The sequence below is a fragment of the Schistocerca americana genome, chromosome 3 (assembly GCF_021461395.2).
Source record: "Schistocerca americana isolate TAMUIC-IGC-003095 chromosome 3, iqSchAmer2.1, whole genome shotgun sequence".
Lineage (NCBI taxonomy): Eukaryota > Metazoa > Arthropoda > Insecta > Orthoptera > Acrididae > Schistocerca > Schistocerca americana.
In genome coordinates this window covers 909,672,548-909,688,830 of record NC_060121.1, presented here as the reverse complement: position 1 = coordinate 909,688,830, position 16,283 = coordinate 909,672,548, and the positions used below count along the sequence as shown (strand labels likewise).

The window sequence follows — 16,283 nt, the reverse complement described above, 5'->3', positions numbered from 1 at the left end:
CTACAACACTCACAAGAACTAAATGATAGTAACAAGAGCATAAAACTTGAAAATATATCAAGAGCACACTAACGAACTACCGCTCCTTCTCATGTGACCTCTATATCGATTGTTAGCTTTAATCTAAGGTCCTTTCCTTCCCTCTCCTTAATTTTGCTCCGAATATTTACAGACATTTATTTGCAAGTCTGAAATGTTCTGCGCGTTACGAAGCTTCCCGCTCTTAGATAGAAGATCTGGAGACAGTTTGAAAAGAAACTTTTTTTGCGTCTTTGACGCAGTTTGTATAACTAGGCTGTAGCTTTCCGTAACCTCTTTTACTCGAGAAGAGAAAAGGGATGCCGACGCACTGAGCCGTCTGTCAAAACCCTACCACAGTGTCTGTCAAATTATTTCATTACTGAATATTTATTCTTACTATGTTTGTACGCTTTTAATTTAGACGAGATACAGTGAGTTCCATACAAACTACACGCAAGTTCTCTGTCCACAGAACTATAGCCGAATCCACAATATTTGGGAAACAATAACGTGTCAAGTAACATCGGCCTTCGAATCTCATATTTCCGGAAGTCATACCGTTATACAGCCATTTATCAATCGGCATAAGACTGTCAGTTGTCTCCGACACTGTTCTCATGTTCTGCAACGCCCTCCCAACATGTGATACGTATCTCAGCTTCCAACAGTGACTGCCACAGGGTTTCACTGAGATATTCACAATTGTTTATGATGAATAGTGAGTGTCAGGCAACACCTTACTGTCCTTGTTGCTCCACTGCTTCAAGATACCAATCAAATTTTTCGTACGACAACGAAGCTCATAGTGAGTAATACGGTAAACATGTAGATGTTTATCTTTCTTCCAACTAATACTTTGTTATACAAAGCCTCTTATGTTAGATAATGAATCTGGCTTCAATGACAGCTCTAGAATTTTGTGACTTTAAAGTATAGTACAGTTCATCAGATAAATTTTCTGTTCCCAAACAGCAAATAGCATTACCTTGAGGTAACTGGTTCCAGTAACACCAATGCTCCTACGTATTTAGTAACACGTTTAAAGCGATCTGCAACCGAAAAAATAACATTTAATTTATATATTTTCGACGGAGAAGGAACCTTAATGCTTGCGGACAGCATAAAACTATTGGGATCAGTCTGTCGAATAGCGCTGATATCTGTTGGAGTTCATAGACAAGAATGAAGCGCTGCATAAGTAATTATTTATTGTTTTCAGGCATGTATGAAATATAATGTTTACTTGCATGGCCGTCCTCCACAGTAGCCGTTATTTATCAATTATTATTTGTATCTTAACTATTAAGGCTGCTGTAATTTAAGAAAGTTTTACATCGCACGCATTTCGCTTTCACTTACAAAGAGTCATAAATTTTGTAAATATAGTACAGATAATACGTTTATATATTTTCCTGTCTGTAGATTAAAAAAAGAGCTTTTCTTTACAAATTTGAAGTACAAACTATTTACGACGTTAATTATTCTTTTGTTTTTTTTTATGTTGTGAACTCGACAGGATTTTTAATCGTTGTTAGCGTAGGTTGAAGTCGTAAAAACCTTGGTTCCACTATCAGCCTGCGCGATTTCTCTGCTTCTAGAAGCCCGCATTTTCTTTTGCAGCATTTGCAGATTTTGCACTCAAATTTTATTAAAGCTTCATAACAACTGTATCTATAGAAACATTACAGTGGCTTCACCTTTTTGACTCAGAGATTTTGCTTTAGCGTATTCATTTCTCTCTCGTGTAGGTGAAGGCAGAGTGAGCTACACACACACACACACACACACACACACACACACACACACACACACACACACACACATATATATATATATATATATATATATATATATATATATATATATATATTATATATATATATATATACTAATTTCAGTGGTCTTAGAGGTAGTTTTCAAATTCTTAAACTGGGCAAACGAAAATGAATACGTGTTAATGGAACGTATCCAAAACATCTTGGCTTTAATGGCTATTTTGTAATGTTTGCTTGTCGTGCAGATAAACGTAATAAATGAAGATGCAAAATAGGAAAGAAAGACTAAAAATAGTATAACCAACATATGGAAACAGAAACAGTACAAATCAAAAAAGAAGCCATTCCACATGTTGAAGAGTTATGTATATAGGGCAATTGAAGGTAATGAGTGTACAAGCAAAGAAAAAAATAACTGAGGAGAAGCAATGGCCGCAAATGTTTTTGGTAAACTTAATAGATTTTTTAAAACAAATACCTCTATGCCTAAATAGAATTTACAGTGAATATATCAAGGAATTTCGTCACTGGATTTTAAACGTTAAGTGAAGGTGAAAACCGTAACAATGGACTTAAAATGCGCAATGATAGTGATGGAGAACCATTACTGGAAAAAAGTGTCAGAAATCTATCGTGTTAGAAAATGACTTGCCCAAGTAAGACCCTACTGTCGCAGATTCGAATCCTGTCTCGGGCATGGATGTGTGTGATGTCCTTAGGTTAGTTAGGTTTAAGTAGTTCTAAGTTCTAGGGGACTGATGACCACAGCAGTTAAGTCCCATAGTGCTCAGAGCCATTTGAACCATTTGAACCCAAGTAAGAAGGTCACCCGAAGTAGATACCACAGTTGAAGATTGCATTCTTCAACGACATGAAATCTACATTCTTACTTTCAGCATTTATGGTGCAAATTATTTAATTTGCAGTTGCATATCCGATTAATCAGACCTGTAGCGTATAGTGTCGGTGTCTTTGGCCAGTAAACCAGCAGTCTAGTGGCTTTTTTGTAGTGTTAATTGTAGCGACAGTGACTGAAGAATACTAAACCTGGTCGCACCGCACAGCGTATTCCGCTCAATTAGTTGCTGTGGGAAACGAGAGGTTCGGGTTGTAATTCGGCAGATGAACTGTCATTTTGTTGCATTACTATTTATATAAGACAGGAGAAAGGTTTATAACAATAATGTAGCATATCCGCACAAAGTGTGACGATCATTTGACCAAAGACAGCTCCTTTCCATTTGACATAGAATTGAGACAGTTAATTTGTCGGTGCATCTTGATGTAAACGCCTTTTTTGTTCTCCCGAAATTAGTATCGTAAATTCGTGTCAATATCTGTACCCTTTCTTTTCTCCTTCAAAACATGAAATGAACAATTACTGCACAGTTGAAGATGTTAACTTATTTCTGCAGATCTGGTGAATATCGTTGCGTGAGTGTATATCGTAGGTCATAGAAAGACGAAGCAGAATTAAGTGTAACCACCTGAACTGAATATTGGAAACTATCTAGACACATAAAGGACAAAATGATGAAATAGAAAGAATAAATTATTAACGGAGTAAGTATAAAATCCTTGTCAGGAGAATGGGCATTAAATGAAACAATGATTAAATATGCAAAAACCGTGAACTACGAACTGGAAACAGCAGTAAAGGAAACATTTGGCAGGTAAATATAATACGTAAATCGGAATGATGAAGGTTTTTAAGTGTACGTGCTGAAAAGTATTGCTTCCGAATTTTTAATGTGAAAAATCTTAAAGCCTTTTAGATGAAACAAACGTTACTAACATCCTACATATTTATTCTTCATGTCTACATATTTGTCTTTCTTTCTCAACGTCGCCACCCTGGGGACGAACACATTTCTCCCAAAGAGAGACCATTTTGTTGATACTGTCACTGTAGAATGTTTTAATTTGTTGACGGAGCCACAACCTCATCTCTGCTGTCACCGCTTCATCAATACCTCGAAGTTGTTCTTTAAGTTTTGGAAACAGATGAATCCTTAATGGGGCCAAGTCGAGACTATACGGAGGATGATCGATGACAGTGAACTCATTGCGTCAAATTGTTCCAGATGTCGCTCGTGTGTGATCTGGCATTGTCATGTTAAAGGAGAGGGTGGTCCTGGCGTGGACGAGCTGTTCGAATTCGAAAATCGATTACAGCGCGCTGCTTCTTACGTACCGACATAGTTACGTTTCATACTGCAATGCTACGGACTACAATTCCGAGCCCTCTAGAGGCAAGGGCTACAAGTACCTAGACATGAAGAATGAAGATGTAGAAGGTTAATAAAGTTTGCTTACTTTAAAATTGTTGAAGAGCTTTCACTTAAAAATTCGGAGCAATTAGTTTTTAGCACGCCCTCGTAATAGATCTACAGAAATGACGAAGTACAGACAAAATGATGGAAGCTGAAGGGCAACATCCAAACGTACGGAAACTTCTGACCATATGAAAAGCTACGAGCACGACCAAATCATTGTGTGATATATTCTTAAATTTCCCTTCGTCTCAGAGAAAACGTAATTATATCGCAGAGAATACTGCTCATTTGGAGCGTTTCTCCACCCTCCCATGAAATAAAGTACCAAGTGGCGAATTACTATGTTTTCTGTAAAAGGGATGACCGATTTATCATCATGAAGATCACGTTTGAGACAACAGAATTAGTGGCTGGAGGACAAACTTCATTATTATATATGGTACCAGAATATTCATTCGATTTCTTCTCTTTCTGGCTATTTCTTTAATCGCCAGGAAATAATGAACACTACTTTTCTTTCTGGGTAGTATATGGCGTATGATTTTCTATGGCGAGGAGACAGGTCCAAATGTCGAATTGTTTAACCTTTATCATTAGAATAGTATATATATTGTGGGGTGCTGCAGACTAGCTGAGGGTTAGCTACTGTCAAGTTCTGTGAAAAGCAATAGACACATTTCCATCTCTCAGAACGAAAGTTCTAAATTATTCACAGTCACGTTTTTATATGATTCATTCCTCTGTCACTTGCTGATTTATTATAATCGCCTTCGGTTAGTCTTTTTAACGAACCAGCTAAGAATAGTCCATCGACAGACGTCATCTATAAAAAGCGCCCAAACACAGCAGAGACTGTTTGCGTTATTCTTTTTTTAAAAAAAAAGCAGTCACCTCATTTATTTATTATTCATTATTTGAAAGCTATTGCAACATTTCGACTACTGCAATACCTTCAACGGCGTGGAGAATCTGTCGCCTCTTGACGAGTGTCATCATAAACACGTACTGGAAATCAAGATGCAAAATACATTTCAACATGTAGTCTGAGTTAGTCCATGGTAATGATGCTACATTCTACAATTTTCACCTTGCAGATAGTTTAATGACATGCTAATTACTTTTATGTTTAAATGTCAGAGTGGAACATTAAATTTCAAGTCATTTCCGGTAATTTTTCCGTATTCCTTTACATTAAGAGACAGATAGTTAGCTCCTCATACCAAGAGTAACTAGTGTAATTCTATACACCACTGCTTTGGGGTACAGCACAATGTAACTAATATTTGCCGCTTTTATTTGATATTAATGCTAGATGATGCATAAGGGCGACAGTATAACAGTTTTTTGTGTTTTCATTTGAATCGCATTACTTTGGATCTGAAGCTAACCGAAACAAGTAGACGCAGGTACGTGTGTTAAGCGAAGTTCAGTAAATGAATCAAAATCTTCCGTTAGTCGTTCATTGATCATACTGATACCGAAACGATACGTGACGGGAAGAAAGCAAATTACTGAAGCTGGTATTTCGAAATTGTTTCACTGAGTAGTATTGTATCACAGTTCCTCGTTTCAGGCATCCAACGGACCCAAAAGTGACTCATTGTTAGAAGTGGTCGCAGAGTAGAACAGCTACTAAATCAGTAAATAGGGGAACGTCATCAAGACGTAGTGACATAATTGCACGATTCCACATAGTTTATTTAAAAGAAGTTGCTCCCGTTCATCAGCAGCAGGGAAGCTCCAACACAGCAGATATGTGAAAGTCCTTTCGCCACGAGCAGCGGCACTTGAAGCGATATTGTGGGCACAGAATCCAGAGTTTCAGTTGCAACAAACTTGTACGAATTTGCTGTAGTATAAAATCTAATAATCCATTTACCTTCTAGTCTGTGTGTGTAACGTTCTGTATCTAACCTAGGGACGGGTACACAGACCACAAAATCTGCGAAGCATGTGAGCTAATTTTTTCCTGCCGAGTCGTCCGTTTTCCGAGATAAAGTAACCAGTCACATCGGCAGTACTATATTCGTTTATAAAATGCTAAGCGAGTCTAACAATTCCTGCAACTTGGTGTGCCTTTGACAGTGTGAATAACAAGTGCATACTTTTATAATACAAACCTTTGGTAAACATGTTAATGTCAGCAGTAAAATTAAATTCATTGGTCGCGGCACAGGGAGCGTAGTCTTTTTCGTCTCCTATGTCCAAAACATCAGTTACAGGGGCTGGACATTACCGTGCCCAAAACAGTATATGAAACCCGTTGGCATTCAAAACAGCTCCCAGTCGGCTGTCCCGTATGGTTTTTACGGAAATGTTGCAGCATTCATCATACCAAATGTGGCACGTTCCGGTAACTATAATGGAGGTGGATAGAGATCACGAACCCTTCTCTCTATAGTATACCACAACGGTTCAATAATATCTCCAACTGGTGATTATGGCGGCCAGAGCAGGTGCGACAATTCAACCTCGTGCTCACTAAACGAGTTACGGACCATGCGAGCTGTGTGGATAACAGTTCTGTCGCCTTGAAACACAGTATCTCCGTTTGGGAACAATCACTGTACCATGGTGTGGACCTGATCAGCCAAAATGGCCACATAATACACTCCTGGAAATGGAAAAAAGAACACATTGACACCGGTGTGTCAGACCCACCATACTTGCTCCGGACACTGCGAGAGGGCTGTACAAGCAATGATCACACGCACGGCACAGCGGACACACCAGGAACCGCGGGGTTGGCCGTCGAATGGCGCTAGCTGCGCAGCATTTGTGCACCGCCGCCGTCAGTGTCAGCCAGTTTGCCGTGGCATACGGAGCTCCATCGCAGTCTTTAACACTGGTAGCATGCCGCGACAGCGTGGACGTGAACCGTATGTGCAGTTGACGGACTTTGAGCGAGGGCGTATAGTGGGCATGCGGGAGGCCGGGTGGACGTACCGCCGAATTGCTCAACACGTGGGGCGTGAGGTCTCCACAGTACATAGATGTTGTCACCAGTGGTCGGCGGAAGGTGCACGTGCCCGTCGACCTGGGACCGGACCGCAGCGACGCACGGATGCACGCCAAGACCGTAGGATCCTACGCAATGCCGTAGGGGACCGCACCGCCACTTCCCAGCAAATTAGGGACACTGTTGCTCCTGGGGTATCGGCGAGGACCATTCGCAACCGTCTCCATGAAGCTGGGCTACGGTCCCGCACACCGTTAGGCCGTCTTCAGCTCACGCCCCAACATCGTGCAGCCCGCCTCCAGTGGTGTCGCGACAGGCGTGAATGGAGGGACGAATGGAGACGTGTCGTCTTCAGCGATGAGAGTCGCTTCTGCCTTGGTGCCAATGATGGTCGTATGCGTGTTTGGCGTCGTGCAGGTGAGCGCCACAATCAGGACTGCATACGACCGAGGCACACAGGGCCAACACCCGGCATCATGGTGTGGGGAGCGATCTCCTACACTGGCCGTACACCACTGGTGATCGTCGAGGGGACACTGAATAGTGCATGGTACATCCAAACCGTCATCGAACCCAACGTTCTACCATTCCTAGACCGGCAAGGGAACTTGCTGTTCCAACAGGACAATGCACGTCCGCATGTATCCCGTGCCACCCAACGTGCTCTAGAAGGTGTAAGTCAACTACCCTGGCCAGCAAGATCTCCGGATCTGTCCCCCATTGAGCATGTTTGGGACTGGATGAAGCGTCGTCTCACGCGGTCTGCACGTCCAGCACGAACGCTGGTCCAACTGAGGCGCCAGGTGGAAATGGCATGGCAAGCCGTTCCACAGGACTACATCCAGCATCTCTACGATCGTCTCCATGGGAGAATAGCAGCCTGCATTGCTGCGAAAGGTGGATATACACTGTACTAGTGCCGACATTGTGCATGCTCTGTTGCCTGTGTCTATGTGCCTGTGGTTCTGTCAGTGTGATCATGTGATGTATCTGACCCCAGGAATGTGTCAATAAAGTTTCCCCTTCCTGGGACAATGTATTCACGGTGTTCTTATTTCAATTTTCAGGAGTGTAGTTGGCAGTAATGCGATCTTCCAGGGTAACCATGGGGCCCATGGAATATCACGATATGGCATCGCAAATCATCAGCGAAACCCCATCATGTTTCAGTCTTCGCAATTAAACTCGGACAGAAGTTGAAACATTGTCACCTGCCAGGGTAGCCGAGAGCGCTAACGCGCTGCTTCATGAACTCGGGTAGGCGCGCCGGCCCCGGATAGAATCCACCTGGCGGATTAACGACGAGGGCCGATGTGCCGGCCAGAGTGGATGTGGTTTTTAGGCGGTTTTCCACATCCCACTAGGTGAACACTGGGCTGGTCCCCATGTTCCGCCTCAGTTACACGGCGCGCAGACATCTGAACACATTCGCACTATTCTATGGATTACACTCGACGCAGACAGTTGGAGTACTCTAATTCTGTACTGGGGTGTACAGGGTGGCGGCAGGAAGGGTATCCAGCCACTCCGTAACCATTAACTGGCCAAATCCGATTAACGATGACTGACCTTGCGTAACTGTGGGATAAGGCTCAAGCGATAGGCTAGACGTTGAAACATTGTCCCGGCTTGATTGTGTCGGTACTACATTCTCCTATTGTTTTCATCACTGATAAGTGGTTTTGGGATTCCAGCTTACCCTGCAATTCCCCTCTCATACAGCTCCCTCCGTGTTATTTTGGGGGTAACTGTGTTCGCGCGTGCGACATTCAGCTCTGCAATGAATTTTGCAGCTGTTGGACCTTTATTTTTCGTTACTTTCCTCTTCAATGACCGTCCATAAGGAATCACTCAATACACATTTTCATCAGCGTTGTAAACCAATGGATGACGTTTTCCCGCTTTCCCTATAAGTGGTATAAATCTTCTGTCTGGTACCTCTTGAAACACCAAACACTCCTTCGTTACGGAAGCATCCATCAGACGAACACCAATAATTTGCCAGCGTTCGAATCACTCAGCTCCGACATAAGCAGTCAGAACTACATAGGACTTTGATCTGATCACAACTGACAGTTGCAACCTATTCCACACGTGCCGTTAGTGGTCAGACGCAACAGCGCAACCTGCAGGCTTAGCTGGCATCAGCCTTCATGTTCAAGCAGGTATTTCCAGTGGTGTTTCCATATTTATGTTCAACTCCTGCACATAGTCACTGTTACAAATAGCTGATATAATTATAGTCTTCTAACTGCTGCACGACGGCAGCCATGTTTTCGCGATTACTGTTTCAACATACTCTTAACTTTTCGTATGAATAGTTAATGAAGGATTTACGTGCGTTCTAAATATGTCTCGTACTACCAACTATTAAACATAAATAAATATTAATACTTTGTAGTAGCTCATCTGGCCTCAGGTAAATAAATCAAGATTTTAGTACACCGGAACGAAACGAAAGTTTGCTCAGTAGTCATGAAACACGTTATCTTTTGATCAGTCTTGTCTAAAACATGAACACCATCGTGTAAGTTATGAAATAAGCAAGCTTTCTGTGTCGTCTTTCATTTTCTTGTATTGTTATTATTATATACTATTTAAAAACTCTATTTATGTCTGAAACCCGCCAGAAGCTATCATCACATATCTAAATAAACATGCAGCAAGCGGAATGTAACGTTCCCGTTGTGCTGTCAACGTAAGTAACATAATGACAACTAGCTTGTCGAAACCAGTAACTGAACATTGAGTCACTTCTGTGATGTGAGATTCAAGTTTCTGCTGTTGACATCCTGGCCGGCCGGAGTGGCCGTGCGTTTCTAGGCGCTACAGTATGGAACCGCGTGACTGCTACGGTCGCAGGTTCGAATCCTGCCTCGGGCATGGATGTGTGTGATGTCCTTAGGGTAGTTAGGTTTAAGTAGTTCTAAGTTCTAGGGGACTGATGACCACAGCAGTTAAGTCCCATAGTGCTCAGAGCCATTCGAACCATTTTGTTAAGTCCCATAGTGCTTCGAGCCATTTGAACCAATGACATCCTGGCATAAAACATTCTCGGTTTTCTTGACGTAGCAAAATCTGAGCAAAGTCTCTAACTTTCTACGAAATTCTCTTTCGTCATCGTCAGGAACAACTGACAGTCACTTGCTCTTGACGAAGAGCATGGAGTATTTCGTCGAAAACTGATCATTTTACTCTGATTTGACGTGGCAAGAAAAGTGAGAATCCAGAATTAGAATTTCAGTCCGCAGCGGAGTGTGCGCTGATATGAAACTTCCTGGCAAATTAAAACTGTGTGCCAGACCGAGACTCGAACTCGTGACCTTTGCCTTTCGCGGGCAAGTGCTCTACCTTCTTTTTTTTTTTTTTTTTTTTTTTGTAAATATAACAATCCCTGAGCGGAGAAAACCCCCGACCCAGTCGGGATTCGAACCCGGGCCCTTAGAACGGCAATCCGTCACGCTGAGCACTTTTTTTAGTTTTTTTTGTTTTACCTTTTTTTCTTTTTTGTCTATTTCTTTATATTTTGTTTTTTTCTTCGAAGAGAAAAAACACCTATAACATGAGTTAAAGTTGCAGGTAGGGAGAAAACAAATAAAAACCTCTTCTGTATGAAAATAAAAGACGACGTTCTTCATAAAATAACACAATATCCTTTGAAAACGTAAAAACATAAAAGCTAGCTATATTTCCGCAAAAGCATTTTTTTTTGTTAACATAAATGAGTATACAGACTCACGATCAGCAGCAACCCAATTTTTTTTATTGTGTTACTCTTTTTTTTCTTTTTTGGTGAGGAGCACAGGAGAACGAAAACAAATAGGCTGCAGATAGAGAGCTATTAGTGAAAAGGATAAACATGTGTAAAGAAAAAGAAACTTAGAAGAGGAGGAGGAAAGAGAAGTGAAATAAAATAGGAATACTTTTCGCGCCATGCTCCACTTTGGCGCGCCATCAGAACAAAATGCATTTTATCATTGACCATTAAAGGGGAACGTGGGATCGTCCAGTCTTGGCTGGCACGGTTCATTGAGATTCCAGCTTTCAGGCGGGTCGGTGAGAATACTCTGTAAATAGTTCGCGAAAGTGGCCCGATAGAGTCGATGTGGTGATGTACTTGGAGGCGTGTCCAAAAGTCCGCCGGATCGACACCATCCGGGCTACACAAGCACGACTTACGCCACGTCCTCACAGCTTTACTTCTGCCAGTATCTCGTCTCCTACCTTCCAAACTTTACAGAAGCTCTCCTGTAGCACATCCCCCAGGCTGTGACATAGCCATGTCTCCGCAATACCCTTTCTTCAGCAAGTTCTGCAAGGTTCGCAGGATAGCTTCTGTAAAGTTTGGAAGCTGGGAAACGAGGTACTGGCAGAAGTAAAGCTGTGAGGACAGGCCGTGAGTCGTGCTTGGGTAGCTCAGTTCGTAGAGCACTTGCCCGCGGAAGGCAAAGGTTCCGAGTTCGAGTCTCGGTCCGGCACACAGTCTTAATCTGCCAGGAAGTTTCAAAAGTGAGAATGTTTTATACCTTAATAATGGCTGTCGCTAGAGAATAATGACGTTAGTTAGTGAGTCACATAGTCTCTGTTGACTATTATTCATTAGGTCTCGTTTACTTTGATTAAGTAAGAAACATTACATAGTAGTTATATCAGCAGTAAGTGTGGTATGACGTGGTTTTCTTCCGATGTTAACGAAAATAAATTAAGAAGATGGGGGTTTAACTACTTACTTTGTTAGCTATTATAGGGTTCCATATAAAGAATGTTTCCAGATTGGAGCACTGCTGAATGTAGTATCGAACTACAATCATGCCCTTGTATGAGGGTAACATCATTGCAGACGCCGTGAAGGTAAATATCTGCTGGCACTTGGGTTAGTAAGCCGACGATCCCTGTAACATGGAAGCTCCGTGTGGCAAGGCAGAAGCGGAAGCTGTTGCACTGCCGAGTATTGCATCAGGCAGACTGAAGAGGGGATGCCGGACGAGGAGTTTACCGCCGCGGTAGAGGGCACCGCCCATCGCCGAAGACCACGCGGTCTCGTAGCGGTCCGAGGCGGCAGGATGTGGCGGGGAAGACGAGGCCGGCCCGCGCTATATAAGCCCGCGGCCAGCCACACACTGGGCAGGAACAGTTCAGTCCGAAGCAGCAGCCGTAGAAGACATGAAGGTCCTGGTGAGTAGCCGACAGCAAGCTACGCACGTGGTCGTGACACCTGTCAGAGATTCGATCATATGAAGTCTCTTCGCAAGTACGTGACTGGCTTGAGGAATAGTCGACGTCGTGTATGCCCCAAGGCAGTGCACACCTCCTCCTCCGTCAGAAGAGGCCTCGGAAGACCCAACGGTACCGATCGACCGCCGTGTCATTCTGTCTACCCGTTCCCAAGGCAGTGCACAGGGACCTCTATGTTTCCAAAATTATAAACAGCTTATCAAATAGGATCAGCAGCACGATAAGATTATTTGGCAAGGATGTGGTTGAATACAGGGAAGTATCGTAGTTGGACGGTCATAAGAATTGTAGGACGATTTGGAAAAAATTTCCACTATGTGTAATGAATGGTAGCTGTCTTTGAACGTAATATAACACCTATAACAAAGAGGTATTATCTGATAACAGGATGAATATCTCGAGCACGTCAGATCTTATGAGCACTTTAGAGTATCACTAAATGGGACGAACATGTTCATTCAGTGTTACGGAAAATGAATGACGTACTTAGATTTGTCGGGGAAATAATCACTCCGTCTGTAAAGGAAAGCATACATACGACGCTAAAGTGACCAGTTCTAGAGTACTGTTCCAGTGTCTGAAACCCTTACCAAATAGACTTGACACCGCACTCATTCGGAAACATTCTGCAAGGGCCGTAAAAGGCCGGTATAGTTCATATGAAAGTGTAAAAGAAATGCTTGGGGAACCTGAATAAGAATTCTTGGAGGAAGTCGACGTCGCTCACATGAAACCATCTTGGGTAAATTTATAGATTCCGTTTTAGAAACAGACTACACGACCATCATGGTGCCGCCGAAGTATGAGAATAAGATAAGAGATATTAGGGTGCGCAGGGAGACACACAAACCGGTGTTATTGGCTCGCTCAGTACGTAGGTGAACAAGGAAGGGAGGCAATAAAGGTAATATGTGCTCCTCGTCATGCACTTCTCAGTGGGTTTCGGAGTAGACACGTGGATGTAGATACAGAGAACAGTGGAAGTACCCTCTCCACTGATGAGACAAACAGATTACATTCCGAAATACTAGTGTCTAATTAGCTCTGCGTAGCGTACAGCGCTGCTACTATATTGTTAACTGGAATAACAGGTTCTTTTGTATCACAGTGGACAGACAATAGTACGTAATAGACGTGATTTTAGTCTCATGAGGAGTTTTATTAGGCTTGAACATTCCATTACCATTAGGAAGACATAATGTATTAATAATAACAATGTTTCATTTTTATTTTCAGCCATAATGGCTACGTTTGTGAACCGTGACTGTGTGGGATAACTATTTATTTGTAATTTCTGCTTCCAGTCACTGTTTTGGCTGGTAGCAGAAATTACAAATAAATAATGTTTCATTTTTTGTCTCGCTTGAGTCTTATGAATTCATATTGACGCAAACAGTTTCAATAATATAATTACGGCACAACGTAAAATACTCCAACGTTTCAGATCCATGTTTCTATCACTATGACGATGACCTGTGTTCCAAGTCAGCGAGGAAGAATTTATGTTACACAAAACGAAATCAAGTTGTTGCCGAAGAATTGTACTGTGATACTATACAGGAGTAATCATAACGGTGTACTACATCTACATACATACTCCGCAATCCACCACACGTTGCATGGTGGAGGGTACCTCGTACCACAACTAGCATCTTCTCTCCCTGTTCCACTCCCAAACGGAACGAGGGAAAAATGACTACCTATATGCCTCTGTACGAGCCCTAATGTCTCTTATCTTATATTTGTGGTCTTTCCGCGAAATGTAAGTTGACGGCAGTAAAATTGTACTGCAGTCAGCCTCAAATGCTGGTTCTCTAAATTTCCTCAGTAGCGATTCATGAAAAGAACGCCTCCTTTACTCCAGAGACTCCCACCCGAGTTCCTGAAGCATTTCCCATTTCCGTAACACTCGCGTGATGATCAAACCTACCAGTAACAAATCTAGCAGCCCGCCTCTCAATTTCTTCAATGTGGTCCCTCAATCCGACCTGATAGGGCTCCCAAACGCTCGAGCAGTACTCAAGAATAGGTCGTATTAGTGTTTCATAAGCGGTCTAATTAACAGATGAACCACATCTTCCCAAAATTTTATCACAGTTATACTAACACTGTGTAACTGCCCGCGGCTCGTGGTCTTGCTTCCCGCGCATGGGGTCCTGGGTTGGATTCCCGATGGGGTCAGGGATTTTCTCTGCCTCGAGATGACTGGGTGTTGTGTGTCTTTCATCATCATTTCATCCTCATTCACTCGCAAGTCGCCGTAGTGACGATAAAGAACTTGTGGAGCCCCACGAGGAGTCTCCCGGCAACCAATGCCATACGCTCATTATTATTACTGTATAACTATCAGTTTCGAAGGATACTATCCTGAACGTATCACGCGAGTCACACGTTGTATAAATAATTATTTCTGTCACATTAAAGGTCACAAGTATAGGTGGAAGGCACTATTAAGTGCAAAAAGGCAGATCCGCAATTGTGCTACTAAAAATTTATATGGTTACATCCGTGCAGTTTACTTGCCCATAGATCTAAGGAACAGATGACACATAGGACATTTTAAATCTCTGGGTAGACGAAATTTTACAAAACTGATGATATGTTTTAAATATTTTATTACTCAATAGGGCGGTTTTCTTAAATACTCTAGGGTTTAGAGTGTTTGTTTTCCTTATCAAGCAGTTTTAATTAATGAAAAGTCTAGAAGAAATTCTGAAACGATAAACACAGCAGTACAATAAGTACCCAGCTTATAAAGAGTTCAATGACGTCTAATGCATACGCTGTCTGCAGGTGATCCTGAGCTCCGTGTTGGCTGTGGCCCTGGCCAAGCCCGGCTACCTGGGTCTGGGTCTGGGGGTTCCCGCCGCCATCCCGGTGCCCGCCGACGCCCCCGACGTGGCCGTGGCTAAGGCGGCGCACCTGGCGACGCAGGCGGCGGAGGCGGCGCGCAACACGCTGGGCGTGCCCGTGGCCTCCGTCGTGCCCGCCGACGAGCCCCACGTGGCCGTCGCCAAGGCGGCGCACCTCAACATCCAGGCTGCCGAGGCCGCCCGCAACACCCTGGGCGTGCCCGCCATCACCGCCGCCCCCGTCATCGCCGCCGCTCGCTACGCCGTGGCCGCCCCCGTCATCGCTGGACCCGCCAACATCGTCATCGGACCTGGCGGTGTTCCCCTGGACACTCCTGAGGTACGTTCTTCTACACCATTTCCTTTACCCCCTTCTGAACAGTACACATACCATGTAGTGAGACGGTGTTACTGACAAGACGCTCCTCCCTTTGCAGGTGGCCAGCGCCAAGGCTGCCCACGCTGCGGCCCACGCTCAGTCCGCAGCTCTGGCCGCCGCCACCCCCGCAGACCCCGTGTCTGGGCTGCCCCTGGCCGCCGTCTACGCTGCCGGCATCCCCGCCATTCACCACGCTGACGCCATCGCCCACCTCCAGTACAAAGCTGCCCTGCTCGGCTGAAGGACCTATCCTGCGACTGTCTTAGTCTATCAGTCGAACCCAGATGTTGTACAAATTACTTTTACAATAAACTGAGTTCCGAAATCACAAGTACTTTATTTTTATTCTTTACGTCTCCACCGATTTTAGTAGCAGTACTAGTGATGACTAGTCTGGATAACATGAATGTGACTCCTGAAGTATTAGGAACCGAAAAAGATCTGTCTAATGTGTCAACCTCTTTGTCATCTCCATAACAGGTCTGCCTGACACAATGAATTCTACATCTATGTTAGCTCTGAATGGCAATTCCACCACATAATCCTCCTTGGAAAGAAACTAATCATTTTGAACGTCATCATGGATATTGGTTTATTTGTTTATTTCAGATTCAAGAAAATGGCTCTGAGCACTGTGGGACTTAACCGCTGAGGTCATCAGTCCTCTAGAACTTAGAACTACTTAAACCTAACTAACCTAAGGACGTCACACACGTCAATGCCCGAAGCAGGATTTGAACCTGCGACCGTAGTGGTCGCGCGGTTCCGGACTGTAGCGTCTAGAAC

General features: G+C 43.5%; 1 protein-coding gene across 1 annotated transcript in view; it reads left to right on the top strand.

Annotated features, from left to right (window-relative positions):
* Nucleotides 1-15,828, top strand: part of LOC124607140 (cuticle protein 18.7-like) — a 53,662-nt gene extending 37,834 nt beyond the window's left edge. The window contains exons 2-3 of the mRNA XM_047139348.1: nt 15,060-15,458; nt 15,556-15,828. Of these exons, the coding sequence (XP_046995304.1) occupies nt 15,060-15,458; nt 15,556-15,738 (582 nt within the window). The 3' untranslated portion in view covers nt 15,739-15,828. The remainder of the gene's footprint in view (nt 1-15,059; nt 15,459-15,555) is intronic.
* The last annotated feature ends 455 nt before the right edge of the window (nt 15,829-16,283 follow it).